We start from the raw sequence: 22,215 nt of genomic DNA, 5'->3' as shown, positions 1-22,215 counted from the left end.
GCACGGGATGGTAGGCGACTGCTGTAACCAATATGGTGCATATGTTTTTTCTTTATTTACAGCCCATAGACGTCACTGGATGTGGATATGGAGGGGCATGTGTTCAACACACCACTCTCCCGGCCGTACGTCAGTTTTAGAGACCGGAACCGCTACTTCTCAATCAAGTAGCTCCTCAGTTTGCCTCACAAGGGCTGAATGCACCCCACTTGCCAAAAGCGCTACGCAGACCGCATGGTCACCCATCCAAGTGCTAGCCCAGCCCGACAGCGCTTAACTTCGGTGATCTGACGGGAACCGGTGTTACCACTGCTGAAAGGCCGTTGGCCTATACAGACAATCAGTCTCCCTAAATTTTCGATACCAACGTACAGTGCTCTGTTTATATAGCGGTTCTTTCCTATAATACCTTCTGAATGCACGCTGCACAGTTGAAACAGGTAAACATCTCGCGTATTCCAACATACAAAAACTCTTTTCTTGCTTTGTCGCCATTTTGTCGAAACACTGCTCTGGTGAGGCAAACTGGTGAGTAGAATGCAACTTCTGTGACTTTACGGTTCATATTTGTACATGTAAACTTTGGACAAAAAGTAACTTCGAAAACGAATGACTCAGTTATAGTTGCCCCGTATGTCTCTGCGGACGAAATGTGGTCCGTTCGTCCAACACTTACGGTAGCCCTGAGTGGCGATTTCCGCGGTTAGAAACTTTATCTTTGCGATATGTTTATGATATGATTAAGACTGTGTTGATCTCGTAAATCTTAATTGGAAATCTCCGATACGTTATGACTAATGTGTCGTACACCGATTATCGTCCCGAGTTCAAAGTCCGTCAACTCTCGAGGTAATGTCATTTCACTAAACATCTGTCTGGAACAGGCTGCCCAGATATCGTGTCTACATTTGTGCCAAACGCCTCATCTATCCACAACACTAAGGTGTCACACCCGGCACACCATCATATGGAACAACTTTTCTTGCGAAATTTGGCCACTCAGTTTCCTTCTGTAGGATAATGTTATTTCTTTGACATTTCTAACAGATCGAGAAGAATACCACTCACATCATTTTGAAGTACCATCTCCAAATTCGCGTTCAGTTACTAGGCAAACTACGGAAGGTTTCAGGAGGATGGCCAGGCTGGGACTTGAAATGCACACCTTCCGACTACAAATTCAAGTTGTTACAGCTGCGCCACTCTGCCCGGTTCTGACACCTGCCACACCAAGTACCAGATGCATGGGCCATACATGTGCCACAGTCATTTTGTTGCAACTAAAACACAAAATTTTTTCTTGAAGTCACTCGTAGCGAGTGCACCCCTCAGGGTGAGCAACCGCGGCGAGCATACGCGCAAAGCTAGGTGCGGATCCCCGCAGCATGTAGTGCACGCAGCATGCGCCTCGATTCGCCAGCACTGGCAGTTAGTCGTTGACTGTTTTTACTCTGTGCAGCTCGACCTGGTGCTCAACTCGGAAGAGGGCGGGGACCTCTCCGACTTCATCACCAACGGCGAGTGGTACCTCATAGGTAAGTATGGAAAAATGTTCGTCTCATCCTAGTTGATGCAAGCATTCGATTGTGTGGACCATAGAATACTTTTGCTTAAGCTGGAACTTAATGGGATTACGGATGAAGGTCAACAGTTGTTCACCTAAAATCTGTAAAGTAGGAAGCATGAGGTTGTCGTCCAACGTCAACAAACACGGAAAATATTTGAATCAAGCTGGGGTCGTGTAAAGTGAAGAGTATCACAGGATTCAGTTTTTGGCCATTTGGATATAAATACAGGTTCTGGAATTCTCGAACCGTTTTACATCACCTCGGTTCCGAGAATTCCAGAACCCGTATAGAAAATTGGATAAGAGATCAACATAAACATCATTTCCGCCCTTTCTATTGTTCATGAAAACAGCACATTGCATGTTGTACCATCATATAGTAAAACCTTCAGATCTGGTGGTCCATGTTGCTGTACACACCGGTACCTCTAATACCCAGTAGAACGCCCTCTGATGCATGCCTGTATTCGTCGTGGCATACTCTCCACAAATTCAAAAAGTCACTGTTGGTCCAGATTGTTTCACTCCTCAACGGCGATTCGGCAAAGATCCCTCAGAGTGGTTCGTGGGTTACGTCATCCTTAAACAGCCCTTTTCAGTCTGTCCCAGGCATGTTCGATAGGGTTCATGTCTGGAGAACATGCTGGCCACTCTAGTCGACCGATGTCGTTATGCAGGAGGAAGTCATTCACAAGATGTGCACGATGGGGCGAAAATTGTCATCCGTGAAGACGAATGCCTCGCCAATACGCTGCCGACAAGATTGAACTATCGGTCGGAGGATGGCATTAACGCACAGCCGTTATGACTACCATGCAGTCGCTGGACAGTGTGCCTAAGGCGTTCAGCCTGACCGGTTGCCTCTAAACACGTCTCCGATGATTGCCTGACTGAAAGCATATGCGACACTCATCGGTGAAGAGTACGTGATGCCAGTCCTGAGTGGTCCATTCGGCATGCTGTTGGGCCCATCTGTACCGCGCTGCATGGTGTTTTGGCTGCAAAAATGGACCTAGCCATGGACGTCGGGTGTGAAGTTGCGCATCATGCAGCCTATTGCGCACAGTTCGAGTCCTAACACGATGTCCTGTGGCTGCACGAAAAGCATTATTCAACATGGTGGCGTCGCTGTCAAGTTTACTCCGAGCCATAATCCGTAGGTAGCGGTCATCTATTGAAGTAGTAGCCCTTGGGCGGCCTGAGCGAGGCATGTCATCGACAGTTCCTGTCTCTCTGTATCTGCTCCATGTCCGAACAACATCGCTTTTGTTCACTCTGAAACGCCTGGACTTTTCCCTTGTTGAGATCCCTTGCTGGCACAAAGTAACATTGCGGCCGGTATAGAACCGCGGTATTGACCGTCTAGGCATGGTTGAATTACAGACAACACGAGCCGTGTACCTCCTTCCTAGTGGAATGACTGGAACTGATCGGTTGTCGGACCCCCTCTGTCTAATAGGCGCTGCTCTTGCATGGTTGTTCACATCTCTGAGCCGGTTTAATGACATCTCTGAACAGTCAAAAGGACTGTGTCTGTGATACAATATCCACAGCCAACGTCTATCTGCAGGAGTTCTGGGAACCGGGGTGATGTAAAACTTTTTTGATGTTTGTATATATGATGATGTGAAACCAAAAATGAAATACTATTCAAACAATATTATCTTTGTATATGGCAATATGACACAAATCTAATGTAACGTAAATGGTCTCGATACTGGGGTAGCCGGAGAGAATAGATTAACACTTAACTGCAACAAAACTCAATACATACAGGTTCTGACACGTAACTCCCGTAAAAGAGAATTTTTCTGTCCGAAGGAGGTCAAACAATCAGTGGAGTTGACCGTTTTAAATACTTAGGACTGACAATGTTCAAAAATAAAAATGAATGTTTCTTTCTGAGGTTGTCCCCTATGTGTTCCTTTACCATTCATCTGATTGAGATGAAACTTTGATGAGTTGTTCTCCGTACGCCCGCGAAAGTTCCTAGTCCAAAAAAACAACAAGAGTACGACGCACCGTTCAGGGAAATACACAGATTTATGCATCCACTTTTTGAGAATGAGAACACTTAGCGACTGGCAGCAAACTTTACATAATTTATAATTTCAGCCCTTTATGAAAATTTTTCTCCCTGACACCACCCACAAAATGATGAAAGGAAAAAAAGGTTATCGCTTACTACATTTTCGTTGTACATGCCGAAAGCTGCCGCATCAGGCATGACGTTTTAATGTATTACTTTGTTACTACTAACTCTATTCGCAACTTAGTCTGCCTACAGTAGCCATGTATATCACTAAATTTGCAGGCAATTTCACCTGCCTCATACATCTTGCACACCAGGTGGAAGAGTTTTGTCATGGCTGGCTCTTCCAAGCCTATCAAAAGCTCTGACGGAACGTAGTCTACTTCCGGAACCCTGTTTAGACTTAGGTCTTTTAGTGCTCCGTCAAATTCTTCTCGAATTATTATATCCCCCATCTCATCTTCATCTACCCCCTCTTCCATTTCTATAATACTGCCCTCAAGTACATCTCCCTTTTATAGACCCTTTACATACTCCTTCCACCTTTCGGCATCACGTTCTTTGCTTAGGTTTGGTGCCCCGTTTGAGCTCTTAATATTCATACACGTCCTAAACCGTCGTCGCAGATTTGGAACACAGCATATTCTCCACATGTAGCTACGAAAATAGTCCACTGCCATCGGATGTGGTGATCTTGGTAGTTAGCCAACAGATATTCCTATTCCGATTCATCTCTCAACATTTCTGTTATTACAGTGACCTGAATCCCCGTGGAACGATGAGCATGTACAGATGTAAACTAGAACGCCTTGAAGCCTTTGTAAAAGCAGAATTTCAAAAAGAAATGTCTTCACCCAACCTTGGAAGCAGTAAGGCCAAGACAATCAAACTGTTGTGCCCATTAGTTTACACGAGACAACTGCTGACAGCAACGAATAATTGCCCCTTGAGTGTTAGCGTCCGCCTCGGTGTGCCTTTTAGGACTTTTGTAGAATTCTTCTTTGTACAGTAGGTCACTTTAGTAAACACAATTAACGATATGAAACTGCTCATCTCACGACACTTCTGTGATAACCAGTTAGTAGCTTGTTATCTGAGAGAGCAGCAGATGGGTCCTTGCATTAGCTGAGACGGTTGTTACTATTTCTCACTCAAAACGTTCAAAACAACCCTTCTGTCGAATATTTACTACTAAAAACAGTCTTTATCACGATTTATTTATCAAGGTGACCGGTTTCGACCTGTGGTCATCTTCAGACCACTGAATAGGAAACTCTTTCTGTTGGAGAATCACTACTGGCTCTCGAAGTTCAGGTGACAAGCAGCAGGCTGCATATTAGTGCAGGATCTTCTTGACAGTGGTAACATCTAAGAACGATGTTCTTATGTAAGAAAATTATATTCGGCACTTTACATGACATGTTTCAGACATAAATCCTACCCTCCAAAGCTAGGCATAAAAATTAGTAACATTTCAGCGCATCAGACTTAAAACCCTTGCCTTTTAGGCGCTGTGAACTTCCAAGGACTATGTCGTATTCAAACATTACCAACACATGTGACTCGTACTTTCTTGTCTACTGTAATTTGTTTTGATTTAATTATCACCTGTCGAAGTGTGCAGAAGTACTTTTCTACACCCTGCATCTACATTTACATCTATACGTTACAAGACATTGTGACGTGCATGGCAAACGGCATTTCCCACTGAGTTAGTTATTAGAGATTCTTTCTGTTGTATTTGCGTGTGGAGTGGGGGAAGAACGATTGCTTAACACCTCTGTGCCCGCTGTCGTTGCCTTCGCAATTCCTACGGGAGAAAAAACGAGGAAGGTACACATAGAAAAAAAAATGGCCGGCACGGATGACAGCGATGCCGAGGACCCTAGTTCAGTTTCCGTTACGGCCAGGGATTATTCCGAGGTGAGAGGACTGGGACGGGGCCCTCTCAGCCATGAAGCCGATTTAGGAGCTACACTGCTGGCCATTAAAATTACTACACCAAGAATAAATGCAGATGATAAACGGATATTCATTGGGCAAATATATTATACTAGAAATGACATGTGATTACATTTTCACGCAATTTGGGTGCATAGATCCTGAGAAATCAGTACCCAGAACAACCATCGCTGGCCGTAGTAACGGCCTTGATACGCCTGGACATTCAGTTAAACAGAGCTTGGATGGCGTGTATACAGGTACAGCTGCCCATGCAGCTTCAACACGATACCGCAGTTCATCAGGGGTAGTGACTGGCGTATTGTGACGAGCCACTTGCTCGGCCACCATTGACCAGAGGTTTTCGATTGGTGAGAGATCTGGAGAATGTGCTGGCCAGGGCAGCAGTCGAATATTTTCTGTATCCAGAAAGGTCCGTACAGGACCTGCAACATGCGGTCGTGCATTAGCCTGCTGAAATGTAGCGTATCGAAGGGATGAAATGAAGGGTAGAGCCACGGGTCGTAACATATCTGAAATGTGACGTCCACTGTTCAAAGTGCCGTTAATGCGAACAAGAGGTGACCGAGACGTGTAACCAATGGCACCCCATACCATCACGCCGGGTGATACGCCAGTATGGCGATGACGAACAAAAGCTTCCAATTTGCGTTCACGGCGATGTCGCCAAACACGGATGCGACCATCATGATGCTGTAAACAGAACCTGGATTCATCCGAAAAAATGACGTTTTGCCATTCGTGCACCCACGTTCGTCGTTGAGTACACCATCGCAGGCGCTCCTGTCTGTGATGCAGCATCAAGGGTAACCGCAGCCATGGTCTCCAAGCTGATAGTCCATTCTGCTGCAAACGTCGTCGAACCGTTCGTACAGATGGTTCTTGTCTTGCAAACGTCCTCATCTGTTGACTGAAGGATCGAGACATGGCTGCACGATCCGTTACAGCCATGCGGATAAGATGCCTGTCATCTCGACTGCTAGTGATACGAGGCCGTTGGGATCCAGCACAACGTTCCGTATTTCCCTCCTGAACCCACCGATTCCATATTCTGGTAATAGTCATTGTATCTCGACCAACGCGAGCAGTAGTGTCGCGATACGATAAACCGCAATCGCGATAAGCTATAATCCGACCTTTATCTTAAGTCGGAAAAGTGATGGTACGCATTTCTCCACCTTACACGAGGCATCACAACAACGTTTCACCAGGCAACGCCGGTCAACTGCTGTTTGTGTATGAGAAATCGTTTGGAAACTTTCCTCAGGTCAGCACGTTGTAGGTGTCGCCACCGGCGCCAACCTTGTGTGAATGCTCTGAAAAGCTAATCATTTGCATATCACAGCATCTTCTTTCTGTCGGTTAAATTTCGCGTGTGTAGCACGTCATCTTCGTGGTGTAGCAATTTTAATGGCCAGTAGCGTACTTGGATGGGAAACAACGGCTCCAAACTGTGCGGGGTCGACGGTAGTTGAGAGAGCGGTGTGCTGGCCCTGCGCCCCTCCACATAACGCCACTGGCTGAGAGTGACATGGAGGTCTGTCAGTCGGTCCAGATTGCCCGTCTGAGGCCAGAACTATGGAGCTTTCCTTCCATTTTTCCATAGCCGTAGGCTGTAGACGTAAAATCAAACTTGTAGTACTGTTAATACATGAGATGTATTCGCAGCTTCGAATATGGACAACCATCAGTTGTATAATGGAATTACGATGGCGAAAATTTGTGCCGGACCGGGACTCGAACCCGGATTTTCCGCTTATTGCGAGGCGGCCACCTTACCATCAGGTTATCCGAGCACCACTCACGGCCATACCTGAACTTCAATTTCTCACTGACCATTTGTCTACAACCTGCACCTGTACATCCATTATGTATATTCCCGTACAGGGGAGACACTTAGCAAGAGAGTCACTGGCCCGGAGTCGGTGAATAAATAAGATACTGGAGTACCTGTGTTATTCCGAATTAAGATGTAATGTTCCTTCGGACATGCATGTAAACACATGGTTGACGACATATTGAATTTTGGGTCTGGCCTTGAGGTGTGCTCCGATGGCCGAATGGTGCCGGCACTGTAGCTCAACGTGGTCGGTCAGAAAGTTACGTGTCCTCTGTAAAGAAAAAAAATGGATCAAAGATGGACTTGAACGGGGGTCAGGAAATGTCCGCCCCGAACAAGTACAACGAACAATACCGAACAAAATGGTATTAAAAAAATGGTAAGGCGACCGCTCGCGATAAGCGGGAAATCTAGGTTGGAGTCCAGGTCTGGCACAAATTTTCACTGTCGTCATTCCATTATACATCTAATGTTATTCCATATAACTGCGAATACATATCATGTATTTCATAAAGCCTGTGATCGCTACAGTCTGCATGCACATCCAAAGGAACATTGTATCTTAATTCGGGATAGCACAGGCACTGCAATATCGGAATACTGTTCATGTTCAGAGCACACTTCAATTTTATATTTTGTAAATTATGATAATGTCAAAGATTACAATGTGTGTGTGAAATTTTATGGGACTTAACTGCTAAGGTCATCAGTCCCTAAGCTTACACACTACTTAACCTAAATAATCCTAAGGACAAACACACACACCCATGCCCGAGGAGGACTCGAAACTCCGCCGGGATCAACCGCACAGTCTATGACTGCAGCGCCCTAGACAGCTGGGCTAATCCCGTGCGGCTCAAAGATGACAGAACTTGTTGTTATCACTGTTCTTGAATTGATTGCATAACACAAGTTTTTCTCAAATGTTCAAATGTATGCTTTCTCTTACCCTACATGCTAAAGCGATGTACTAAGCGCCGATCCAAATAAGTTGTCTTAAAAAATTAAATATTCTATTATAGTATTTTATATATATTCTATTACTACTATTGAAGCCTTCGACATCTGTGCCACCGTAATGTAGTGGGGATGATGACAAATTTGCGGGGAGGGGAAAGCGAGCGAGAGAGAGAGAGAGAGAGAGAGAGAGGCGTTAAGAAAGTGTGTCCTGTATCCTCACCTGGTTTCACCACTCCCCGACTCAGTATTCATTTCGGTAATAATCTCTCCATAGTTCGTGGCCACTATAATATAATACTGTTTAAATGAAAGTTCCGTCATTTGTATATATAGGTTGTTTATGGTACTGCACAATCATGATTTCACCCTTTGGCAATTTTCGTGTACCACATTGTTAAGTATGATCGGACTTCTGTGTTCGACGATGACTCCGTTTAGAGAAGTCTTATCGTACGTAATACTGTGGCACTTGAAAATGACTATACAAAGGAATAAACAATCTATACAGCCAAATGGCGGAACTTTCATTTAAACGTTCATCTCGCTGGCTACCGTATCTCCCCCTGCCCCTCCTGTCCTGTTAAATAACGGGCGATGAAAAAGATTCCGGTCGAAGGCCGTACAGTCCAGAATCGGTATGCCAGTCTGGCAAAATCGCCGTGAGTATTGAGGTAATCATCCTACCGATACACACGGTTGAAGATACCCGTTTGGCAAAACACCGTGTCCTTCTGTGTGAAGAAGACTGGAACTGCCTGTTGCACGTACCCGTCCGACAGGAACAACAGGAAACGTCCACCATTCAAGGCCTTTTTTAAGGGATCGAAGGAGTCAACCGGACGTGGAGAGCTCGGGACTATAGGAATGTCTTTCACTTGAGCTGGCGTAACTTTTGCCTTACGACATTTGTATATGGCGACTTGCGTTATCGTGGAGCAGATACACCACACGGAACATGGCGCATTATTCGACAACGGTGCTTCTCGACAGACGTGCTGCCCCATACACAGGTGTTTGTCCTTCAGCAGCCAAAACAATAATAATAGCACGTTGGTTCTGTTTGTACGCGTTTGGTAATAATGTCGCCATAGTTCACGTTTCCAGATTCCCGCACGCACGTCGGAAACACACGGATGTCAAACTAATCCCTTGCCTACATGTTGGTGCTTATACACTGGCGTCATGGGTTAGCGATACGCGCATATAAAGGGGGTGGGAGTGTCACATGAACAATGCATAAAAGGGCATTATACTGGATGAGCATTCATTTCCACTTAGGTGATTCATGTGTGATTACGGCCGCACGACGGGAATTAACAGGCTTTGAAAGCAGAACAGTCCTTAAGTCAAATGCACTGGACATTCCATTTCTGAAATCGTTAGGGAATTCAATATTCCGCGATCCACAGTGTCAAGAGGGTTCTAAGAATACCAGATTTCAGGCATTACCTCTCACCATGCACAACGCAGTGACCGAGAGAAGCAACGTTTGCGAAGAGTTCTCAGTGCTAACAAACAAGCAACACTTCGTGAAATAACGGGAGAAACCAATGTGGAACGTACGACGAACGTATACGTTAGGACAGAGCTGCGAAATTTGGCGTTAATGGGCCATGCCAGCAGACCACCGACGCGGTCCCTCGATGTCCTACGTGTCCGCAATGGTACTTCCTGTGGTGCCGATCGAACCGTCCTCCTCCGTTTGTATCGGTCCCTTGTCCGTTCCTAACTCGACTATGGGTGCTTCGTTTATGAGTCTGCACGTCCATCCCTATTACAACAATATTCACCATCGTGGCATCCATTTGGCCACTGGAGTCTTTTACACTAGCCTGGTTGAGAGTGTGTGTGCTGAAGCTGGTGATCTACCACTGTCCTACCGCTGTGACTTTCTCCTCAGCAGGTATGCATGCAGTTTATCTTCCAAGCGTGACCACCCACCCTTTGTCTCCTTCTTCAATGATTCCTTTGATCGCCAATATGGGGCGCGTCCCTCTTCTTTGCTACCTCTTGGAGTCCGCTTTCGGCGCTTGCTCCGGCAGCTTAACTGCACACTACCTGCAACTTTCCCTGTGGGCGTGAACCCTTCACCACCTTGGCTTCGTGAAGTGGCCCGTGTTAATCTTGGCCTTAATTCGCTTCCTAAGGACACTACTCCGGCTTCAGTCAATCGTTTTCAGTTTCGCGACCTCCGCATGGAATTTCGCGATAGTACCTTCGTGTACAATGATGGCTCTCGGACTCACTGTGGTGTCGGGTGTGCCTTCATCATTGACGCCCACGTCGTTAGATATTAGCCTCTGGCACACTGCTCAAGTATTTACAGCCGAGCTCTTCGCCCTGTATCAGGCCACGGAGTGCAGCCGGCGACAGAGACTTTTCGATTGTGTCCTCTGCTCAGACTCTCTCAGCGCCTTTCAATGTCTATGTGCACTGTACACCGCCCATCCCTTATTGCAACAGGTCCAGGAAAACTGTCACTTTCTCACTCTTTGTGGAGTCACTGTGAAGTTACTGTGGGTTCCTGGTCATGTCGGTCTGCCAGAAGACGAGGCTGCTGACGCCGCTGCCAAGGCTGCAGTCCTCGTACCTCAGCCCACGAGTGCCTATATTCCCTCCAATAATCTCTGTGTTGCCATCTGTCAGGAGGTGGTGTACCTTTGACATCGCCATCGGTCCTCCCTTCGTGGGAATAAGCTCAGGATTATTAAGCCTCTCCCAGTGGCTTGGACGATCTCATGGCCATCCCGCCGGGAGGAGGTCATTGTAACTAGGTTGCGTATTGGGCACTGCCTTTCTAGCCATCGTCATTTAATAAGTGGCGCTTCCCCCATCACTTCGTACACATTGCGCCCAAGATTTAACTGTCCGCCACTTCCAGACGGAATGTCTATTTTTTGACAGTTTACGTATCCGCTTGGGCGTTCCGTCTGAGTTATCGGTCGTTTTAGCAAACGACGCGTGTGTTGACGATCGCGTTTTACTTTTTATCCGTCACAGCAATATGGAGAAGGCAATTTAATTTTTAGTTTTGGACCTCCGCTTCTGTGTGCTATCTTTTGTAGTCCTTTCTCCACGTCCCTGTTTTTAGCTGTCTTCTCTTATGTCAACTAGGATTGACGTGTAGTCGTTTTTAACTCCTCTCTGTCTTCGGGTTCTATAGTTTTGACTTGGGTGCGTCGCCCTAAAACAAAACAAAAACAAAGCAGACCACCGACATGAGTACGTTTGCTAACAGCACGACATCACCTTCAGCGACTCTCCTGCTCTCGTGACCATAGCAGTTGGAACCTAGATGATTGGAAAATCGTGGCGTGATCAGATGAATCTCGATTTCTGATTGTAACAGCTGATGGCATGGTTCGAGTGTGGCGCAGACCCCACGACGCCACGGACCCAGGTTGTCAACAAGGCACTGTGCATGCTGGTGGTGGTTCCACAATGGTGTTCACTGTATTTCCGTGTAATGGTCTGTGCCCTCTGGTCCAACTGAACCGATCATTGACTGGAAATGGTTATGGGCGGTTACTTGCAGAGCATTTGCAGCCGTTCATGGGCGTCACGTTTCCAAACAACGAAGCAAATTATATGGATGGCAATGCACCATGTCACCGGGCAAAATTTGTTCGCTACTGGTTTGAGGAACTTTCCGGACAATTCGAGTGAATGATCTGGCCATTCAGATCACCCGACATGAACCCCATCGAAATTTTATGGGACATAGTCGAGGGGTCACTTTGTGCACAAATTCCTGCACCGGCAACATTTTCGCAATTGTGGACGGCTACAGAGGCAGTATGTCTCAGTGTTCCTACGAGGGTAAGTCAAATGAAAACCTTAAATATTTTTTTTAATATTATTTATTGTGCAGAAGTGGTACAAAGCTGTATCACTTTTCAACAAAATCTCCCCCACACTCAATGCAAGTCCTCCAGCGCTTACAAAGTGCATAAATTCCTTTAGAAAAAAAATTCTTTTGGTAGTCCGCACAACCACTCATGCACCGCTCGGCGTACCTCTTCATCAGAACGGAACTTCTTTCCTCCCATTACGTCTCTGAATGGTCCAAACATATGGAAATCACTTGGTGATGAGGAATGGCGCCATTCCTTGCTAGCTCTCTTCGTTTCCAGTTGGTGGAAGTGAACCCAGGTTTCGTCCCCAGAAACGATTCTCACAAGGAAGCCATCACCATCTCGTTCAAAGCGCCGAAGTTCTTCACAAGCATCAACACGTCGTTCTCTCATTTCAGGAGTCAGCTGCCGTTGCACCCATCTTGCAGGCACTTTGTGAAACTGGAGCACATCTTGCACAATGTGGTGTGCTGACCCATGACTAATCTGTAAACATGCTGCAATGTCATTCAGTGTCACTCGGCGGTTTTCCTCCACTATGGCTTCAACTGCTGCAATGTTCTGTGGAGTCACAACTCGTTGTGCCTGATCTGGACGAGGGGCATATTTCAGTATAGTCACGCCATTTGCAAACTTCCTACTCCATTTGTAGACTTTCTGCTGTGACAAACATGCATTACCATATTGAACCTTCATTCGTCGATGAATTTCAATATGTTTCAGATATTCACTACGCAAAAACCGAATAACAGAACGCTGTTCTCTCTGGTGCAAGCCGCAAGTGGGGCGACCATCTTTATACTGATACTGCGACGGTATGTGTGCATCTGCACTATGATGCCACGTACAGGCCATTCTGCACGCTGTTTGTAGCACGCTTACCAACTTGCAGGATAACGGCGCGAAATTTCGATTTGTTATTACAAATTTAAGGTTTTCATTTGACTCGCCCTCGTTAATGGACTTCCACCGACTTGAGTCCGCGTCATGTCGAACGCCTGCACTACGCCGGGAAAAAGTAGCTCCGACACGTTGTCTGGAGGTATCCTGCGACTTTTGGCACCTCCGCGTACATCCGCATCGGAGTCGCGCTACGTTGCATATACGCTGTTGAACGCCCTCAAACGCAAGCTTTTTGACCGCCCGCTGTAACTCTGAATAAGGTAGAAAGTGTGATTTCATGAAATGAGTGATGTGTCCGTTTGTACAGGTATGCCCGGGAAGAAGAATACGATCGTGTACCAGTGCTGCCCGGAGCCGTACGTGGACGTGACGTTCACGATCCAGATCCGCCGGCGCACGCTGTACTACTTCTTCAACCTGATCGTGCCGTGCGTGCTCATCTCGAGCATGGCGCTGCTGGGCTTCACGCTGCCGCCCGACTCCGGGGAGAAGCTCACGCTAGGTCAGGCACTCCTTCCGCTCCGCCGGCCTATAACTAGCGGCTGTTAGGCCGCCGCCGCCGCAGCCGCAGCCGCAAGCGCGCCGCCGCTCGCGCTCCACACCTTCCACGTTCCGCTCCGGCGTCTACCGACTACATTTCTCACCTTCTGGTTCTTTTTTAAGCTCTTTCACAGGTGTCCTTCATACAAATCAATGAGATTTATTCAAGTTTTTAACATCTAAATTTCCCGCATATGAAAGGGTCAGACAACGATGCAGCCTGATACAAACACTTTGATATAGCCGGTGTTTAGAAATGATACCGAATAACTAGGAGGTGTTGAATAAGGCACCCAGAGGAGCACATTGATAGCTGGAAACCATGTCCCGAACATCGTCCAGTTCTGCTGCTGAGTTTCGAAAATACAAGGACCTTTGCCTCCCAGTAAACCTATGAATATCGTTTATCGTCATCTTAATCACTGTACATTATGAAACTCAGAGGAAGACTCACAGGTAACAATACATATAAGAATTCTTGAAAGTCTTTTCGGGTTTGCTGCCGGATCCTAAAATCAACTTGACTCGATATTTCGGCGATCCAACTGTTCGCCATCTTCAGGGAATGCTGCTTCTGCTGATGAGTCCCGCTGAGAACTGACGCAAGATTGCAATTCGACGTCCTATATAGGCCACAGTTCAGTACACGGCGCATGCGCCGCCCATCACGGATTCTGACTTCCAAAACAGGGAGGTGGCGCCGCCCTTAGTGAAACACTGCTGGCAACGATATATCGCAATCAAGGCCGCACCGAAGAACGTTCTGTTCTGATGCGAGATAATACAGGATTCCACGTTTTGCTAAGAGGAAACCCATTGTCCCTGTTGATTAAATTATCAGCCAATCTAATTTCGATCGCCTCTTTATACACACTATTCCAAAAACCGGAAATGTTGGCAATTACAACAGTTTCCTCAAATTTCATTTTGTGTCTCTCATTCAGACAGTGTTCTCCTACGGCCGATTTTTCCGGCTGTTGTAGCCTCGTGTGACGGCGATGTTCCACACACCTGTCATTCACTGTGCGAATAGAACGACCAACGTAAGCTTTCCCACATTGACACGGGATTTTGTACACCCCGGGTTTCCTAAGTCCCAAATCATCCTTCACAGAGCCGAGCAGAGCCCTAATCTTAGAGGGTGGACGGAACACACTCTTAATGTTAAAACTCCTTAAAATTCGTCCAATCTTAAACGATAAGCCTCCAGCATAAGGAAGAAAGGCCACAGATCTATGTTCCTCTTCGGACACCTCCGGAGACGGTCCAAATTCCATAGCCCGACGAATCTGATTCTCGGTGTATCCATTTTCCTTAAAAACAGTCATCAAATGCTCAAGTTCTTGGGTTAAGCTGTCTGCGTCGGAAATGGCATATGCTCTCCGTACCAAAGTGCTAAGGACGCCACTACGTTGGTGTGGTGGATGACAACTCTTAGCGTGCAGACACAAATCTGTGTGTGTCGGCTTTCGGTGAACGCTGTGTCCCAAAGTTCCATCTGGTTTTTTATAAACCATTACGTCTAAAAATGGAAGCATCCCATCATTTTCAACCTCCATAGTAAATTTGATACGGGGATGAAGACAGTTGAAGTGGTCCAAAAACCTGTTAAGAGCATCACGTCCATGCGGCCACACGAAGAAGGTATCGTCCACATATCTCCAGAAGCACGTTGGTTGCAAAGCTGAAGTCCTCAGTGCCATAGCCTCGAAGTCCTCCATAAATAAATTGGCGACTATGGGTGACAAAGGACTACCCATAGCCACTCCGTCATTCTGTTCAAAAATGTTACCGTTAAATAAAAAATACGTAGAGGTCAGCACATGACGACAAGGCTTCACCCGCTCTTCATCCAGTTTTTCACTGATCAAACTAAGGGACTCTTCCAGAGGAACTCTAAATAGGGATACCACATCGAAACTCACTAACAGATCTGAGGGACTCAACTTCAAAGATCCCAATCGTCGAATAAAATCCACCGAACTGGATATATGGTGTTCACATTTGCCAACAAATGGACTGAGAGCAGATGATAAGTACTTTGCCAGGTTATAGGTCGGTGCACCCAAATTACTAACAATAGGGCGTAGAGGAACCCCTTCCTTATGCAACTTAGGCAAACCATACAACCTAGGCGGAACGGCAGCACCAGGATGAAGTTTCTTACGTAAATCATCTGACAACGAACTCTTTTTCAGCAGTGAAAGTGTCTTACGTTTGATCCTTTCTGTGGGGTCACTAGATAGTCTTCTGTACGCCGGGTCGTTGAGAAGTAAATCCATTTTTAGGACATAATCATCCCGCGTCATTACAACCGTGGCATTCCCCTTGTCAGCTGGTAAAATTACTACTTCGTCATCATTCTTAAGGGAACGAATGGCTGCCCTCTCTGCGGAAGAGATGTTATCCCGCGGTGGTCGAGCCCGACGTAATGTGTGCGACACTTCTTGCCTTATTTCCTCTGCTTGATCCTCGGGTAGGCTGTGTACTGCTTGTTCTACAGAGCAAATGAACTCTGTGATAGGAAGTCTCTTGGGAGTGGGCGAAAAATTTAAACCTTTCTCCAATATCGACACTGTGGGCCCATCCAACGCCTTGTTAGACAGATTAATCACAGTACGCCGACGTTTATCCACTACTGATGCTGTAGAACGAGAAAGAAGCCGTTCAAATTTCGAGGATTGTCTGGTAACGGCGCTCCTATGTGTCCAATCTGATAGCGCCCACGTGGATTCATCAACCCACTGCCAAACATCCCTTGAAAACTGCGATGACAAGTTCAAATGTAAATAAAATAAATCTTTGGAAACAATATCCAGCTGTCTACGAGTAAAACGAATGCGTTCTCTTAAAAGTGCTTGGCTTGCACGTTCCTTAATCCTATTAGCTCTCTTACTGTTAATAAAATGAATAAATCTGGCGAAATTAGGAATAATACCTTCGTCATGGCATCTCAGCAAGAAGGCGAGTGTACTCAACAGCTTTCCTTTCTTCCTCCGACGTTTATCTAACTTCTGTACAAGCTTCACCATCTCCTCCCCGTAGACGTACTTGATGTAACTACGTAGGCTTTCCCGGCGTAATAAGTCTTGAAAGTCTTTTCGGGTTTGCTGCCGGATCCTAAAATCAACTTGACTCGATATTTCGGCGATCCAACTGTTCGCCATCTTCAGGGAATGCTGCTTCTGCTGATGAGTCCCGCTGAGAACTGACGCAAGATTGCAATTCGACGTCCTATATAGGCCACCGTTCAGTACACGGCGCATTCGCCGCCCATCACGGTTTCTGACTTCCAAAACAGGGAGGTGGCGCCGCCCTTAGTGAAACACTGCTGGCAACGATATATCGCAATCAAGGCCGCACCGAAGAACGTTCTGTTTTGATGCGAGATAATACAGGATTCCACGTTTTGCTAAGAGGAAACCCATTGTCCCTGTTGATTAAATTATCAGCCAATCTAATTTCGTTCGCCTCTTTATACACACTATTCCAAAAACCGGAAATGTTGGCAATTACAACAGTTTCCTCAAATTTCATTTTGTGTCTCTCATTCAGACAGTGTTCTGCTACGGCCGATTTTTCCGGCTGTTGTATCCTCGTGTGACGGCGATGTTCCACACACCTGTCATTCACTGTGCGAATAGAACGACCAACGTAAGCTTTCCCACATTGACACGGGATTTTGTACACCCCGGGTTTCCTAAGTCCCAAATCATCCTTCACAGAGCCGAGCAGAGCCCTAATCTTAGAGGGTGGACGGAACACACTCTTAATGTTAAAACTCCTTAAAATTCGTCCAATCTTAAACGATAAGCCTCCAGCATAAGGAAGAAAGGCCACAGATCTATGTTCCTCTTCGGACACCTCCGGAGACGGTCCAAATTCCATAGCCCGACGAATCTGATTCTCGGTGTATCCATTTTCCTTAAAAACAGTCATCAAATGCTCAATGAAAAACTGGATGAAGAGCGGGTGAAGCTTTGTCGTCATGTGCTGACCTCTACGTATTTTTTATTTAACGGTAACATTTTTGAACAGAATGACGGAGTGGCTATGGGTAGTCCTTTGTCACCCATAGTCGCCAATTTATTTATGGAGGACTTCGAGGCTATGGCACTGAGGACTTCAGCTTTGCAACTAACGTGCTTCTGGAGATGCGTGGACGATACCTTTTTCGTATGGCCGCATGGACGTGATGCTCTTAACAGGTTTTTGGACCACTTCAACTGTCTTCATCCCCGTATCGAATTTACTATGGAGGTTGAAAATGATGGGATGCTTCCATTTTTAGACGTAATGGTTTATAAAAAACCAGATGGAACTTTGGGACACAGCGTTCACCGAAAGCCGACACACACAGATTTGTATCTGCACGCTAAGAGTTGTCATCCACCACACCAACGTAGTGGCGTCCTTAGCACTTTGGTACGGAGAGCATATGCCATTTCCGACGCAGACAGCTTAACCCAAGAACTTGAGCATTTGATAACTGTTTTTAAGGAAAATGGATACACCGAGAATCAGATTCGTCGGGCTATGGAATTTGGACCGTCTCCGGAGGTGTCCGAAGAGGAACATAGATCTGTGGCCTTTCTTCCTTATGCTGGAGGCTTATCGTTTAAGATTGGACGAATTTTAAGGAGTTTTAACATTAAGAGTGTGTTCCGTCCACCCTCTAAGATTAGGGCTCTGCTCGGCTCTGTGAAGGATGATTTGGGACTTAGGAAACCCGGGGTGTACAAAATCCCGTGTCAATGTGGGAAAGCTTACGTTGGTCGTTCTATTCGCACAGTGAATGACAGGTGTGTGGAACATCGCCGTCACACGAGGCTACAACAGCCGGAAAAATCGGCCGTAGCAGAACACTGTCTGAATGAGAGACACAAAATGAAATTTGAGGAAACTGTTGTAATTACCAACATTTCCGGTTTTTGGAATAGTGTGTATAAAGAGGCGATCGAAATTAGATTGGCTGATAATTTAATCAACAGGGACAATGGGTTTCCTCTTAGCAAAACGTGGAATCCTGTATTATCTCGCATCAAAACAGAACGTTCTTCGGTGCGGCCTTGATTGCGATATATCGTTGCCAGCAGTGTTTCACTAAGGGCGGCGCCACCTCCCTGTTTTGGAAGTCAGAAACCGTGATGGGCGGCGCATGCGCCGTGTACTGAACGGTGGCCTATATAGGACGTCGAATTGCAATCTTGCGTCAATTCTCAGCGGGACTCATCAGCAGAAGCAGCATTCCCTGAAGATGGCGAACAGTTGGATCGCCGAAATATCGAGTCAAGTTGATTTTAGGATCCGGCAGCAAACCCGAAAAGACTTTCAAGACTTATTACGCCGGGAAAGCCTACGTAGTTACAGATAAGAATTAATTTTCAACGTTTACGGCACTTATAAATTCAGAAAAAGATTTTAGCAATGTTGCCTGGAGTTCCCTTTCTAGTTACCTGCTGTCGAAACGCTATTTATCAGTACTTAAAGATATCCAGAACGATGATAGTCAAACGAGGTTCATCACTTTGAAATGTTCGCCTCACTTTCGATGTTTCGAAGCAAAAGTAGCATGAGACATTAACAGTGTTGCAGCATCGGTATAACTTCACCTGAGCATATACCTATGTTTATTAGGATTGTTTGCTACTTTCATTCTTTTCTACCCGCCACTTCCGTTTGTACAGCATCCTATTCACGTTCGTCTCCTCGGCGCCAGCGATCATTCTGAAAAACTCTCATTAACGCTACAGAGTCGTGAGTTGGTGGCCAGGTGGTGCAACGTCCGACAAAAGCAATGCATACAACAGAACTTTCGTCACGCATACTGACATGGATACAATGTAGACATCTTTCATACTCTTTGGTAGTCTGAAATTATCAGAGATGAAATACACGGACTGAAATGTTATCTGCAAGTTATGCTGAAGAGTCCGAGGACATGAAAGGGGGGCAACACTAGAGAAGCGTGAGAAGGTGAGAACAATATTAAACAGGAAACACTTTCCAAATGTTCTGCAAAATCATATTTGGTCTAGAACTGGGGCCAGGAATAAGTAAATATAATTTTGCAGCACATTGGAAAAGCGTTTTTCATTTAATATTATTTTCACACTTGTATGTATCGTGGCAACTTAGTCCTTATCTGATTAATAAACAACATTTCTGAAATGTCTACAGAAAAAGAAGTCAGCGAATTTAGGTCACCTGAGCAATACATAGAGATCACTCATCTGTTGGTTCTTATTACTTAAGATCTTCGTTATTCTTCTGAATCAGTAAGATTTCAGTATTTGAGAGAGTGATAAGTTCCGTTAGGTGGTAGAGGAGGGCTAAGGGGGAGAGAGGGAGGTTACCGGCTGATTGGACCCCCTATTTTCGAAGCTCTGTAACGGGGATGAAACGGGTTCCCGTGGATTTCCACAATCTGTTCCCTCCGGAATCATGCCTAACACCTCGAGCGTTTTCAGTATCATTGTGAAGCAATCCCTGTTCATGGTCGACGAACCAGAACCCGAAAACAGAAGGCTCACCTGGATATTTCTTTAACGGGGGGAGGGGGGGAGGCAGTATTTCAATAATTTCTACACTTAAAACTTCCGGGCTGTGGGAGACGAAACGTCAGGGGAGAGTTTTATACTTCGACCACGGCCTATCAGCCCGGAAGTTTTAAGTGAAGACAATACCGGCGGTGAAAGCCTACACTGTATGATTTCAATACTTGTTATGCTATTCAGCGCTGTATTCATTATTAATGATAGTGTAAATGAGGTGGAATGCACAATTTTTATATAAAATACGATAGAAAATGCACATTGTTTTAAAATTTCTCTCGACAAACCAAAGATAATGTGCTTCAAGGACATGTTGTTAACAACAAGAAACAGTCACTGAAGATAAAATAACAGAGGACAAAAAATATAAATATTTGCAATGTTAGATTTCATTCATATATCACAATAATTATTATGATAATGATGATAACATTTCTTGTGAGACTGATATAAAATTGCATGAAAAGTTGAACATGTTCAGAAGTATATATGAAACCATAGGTCACGTGACAGTATACAGGGTGTTACAAAAAGGTACGGCCAAACTTTCAGGAAACATTCCTCACACACAAAGAAAGAAAATATGTTATGTGGACATGTGTCCGGAAACGCTTACTTTCCATGTTAGAACTCATTTTATTACTTCTCTTCAAATCACATTAATCATGGAATAGAAACACACAGCAACAGAACGTACCAGCGTGCCTTGAAACCCTTTGTTACAGGAAATGTTCAAAATGTTCTCCGTTAGCGAGGATACATGCATCCACCCTCCGTCGCATGGAATCCCTGACGCACTGATGCAGCCCTGGAGAATGGCGTATTGTATCACAGCCGTCCACAATACGAGCACGAAGAGTCTCTACATTTGGTACCGGGGTTGCGTAGACAAGAGCTTTCAAATGCCCCCATAAATGAAAGTCAAGAGGGTTGAGGTCAGGAGAGCGTGGAGGCCATTTAATTGCTCCGCCTCTACCAATCCATCGATCACCGAATCTGTTGTTGAGAAGCGTACGAACACTTCGACCGAAATGTGCAGGAGCTCCATCGTGCATGAACCACATGTTGTGTCGTACTTGTAAAGGCACATGTTCTAGCAGCACAGGTAGTGTATACCGTATAAAATCATGATAACGTGCTCCATTGAGCGTAGGTTGAAGAACATGGGGCCCAATCAAGACATCACCAACAATGCCTGCCCAAACGTTCACAGAAAATCTGTGTTGATGACGTGATTGCACAATTGCGTGAGGATTCTCGTCAGCCCACACATGTTGATTGTGAAAATTTACAATTTGATCCTGTTGGAATAAAGCCTCATCACCGAACGAGGTGGCGCAGTGGTTAGCACACTGGACTCGCATTCGGAAGGACGACGGTTCAATCCCGTCTCCGGCCATCCTTATTTAGGTTTTCCGTGATTTCCCTAAATTGCTTCAGGCAAATGCCGGGATGGTTCCTTTGAAAGGGCACGGCCGATTTCCTTCCCCATACTTCCATCGTCCGAGCTTGCGCTCCGTCTCTAATGACCTCGTTGTCGACGGGACGTTAAACACTAATCTCCTCCTCCTCCTCCTCGAAGCCTCATCCGTAAAGAGAACATTTGCACTGAAATGAGGATTGGCACATTGTTGGATGAACCATTCGCAGAAGTGTACCCGTGGAGGCCAATCAGCGCTGATAGTGCCTTCACACGCTGTACATGGTACGGAACAACTCGTTCTCCCGTAGCACTCTCCATACAGTGACGTGGTCAACGTTACCTTGTACAGCAGCAACTTCTCTGACGCTGACATTAGGGTTATCGTCAACTGCACGAAGAATTGCCTCGTCCATTGCAGGTGTCCTCGTCGTTCTAGGTGTTCCCCAGTCGCGAGCCATAGGCTGGAATATACATACTGACGAAACTAAAATGAGCTCTAACATGGAAATTAAGCGTTTCCGGACACATGTCCACATAACATCTTTTCTTTATTTGTGTGTGAGGAATGTTTCCTGAAAGT

General features: G+C 45.8%; 1 protein-coding gene across 1 annotated transcript in view; it reads left to right on the top strand.

Annotated features, from left to right (window-relative positions):
* LOC124798962 (neuronal acetylcholine receptor subunit alpha-7-like) overlaps positions 1 to 22,215 on the top strand; it is a 341,236-nt gene that overhangs the window by 201,629 nt on the left and 117,392 nt on the right. The window contains exons 5-6 of the mRNA XM_047262497.1: positions 1,460 to 1,535; positions 13,426 to 13,620. Of these exons, the coding sequence (XP_047118453.1) occupies positions 1,460 to 1,535; positions 13,426 to 13,620 (271 nt within the window). The remainder of the gene's footprint in view (positions 1 to 1,459; positions 1,536 to 13,425; positions 13,621 to 22,215) is intronic.

This window comes from Schistocerca piceifrons, chromosome 5, assembly GCF_021461385.2.
Source record: "Schistocerca piceifrons isolate TAMUIC-IGC-003096 chromosome 5, iqSchPice1.1, whole genome shotgun sequence".
Lineage (NCBI taxonomy): Eukaryota > Metazoa > Arthropoda > Insecta > Orthoptera > Acrididae > Schistocerca > Schistocerca piceifrons.
The sequence above is the reverse complement of the archived record's forward strand: the minus strand, read 5'-3'. Positions and strand labels throughout refer to the sequence as shown.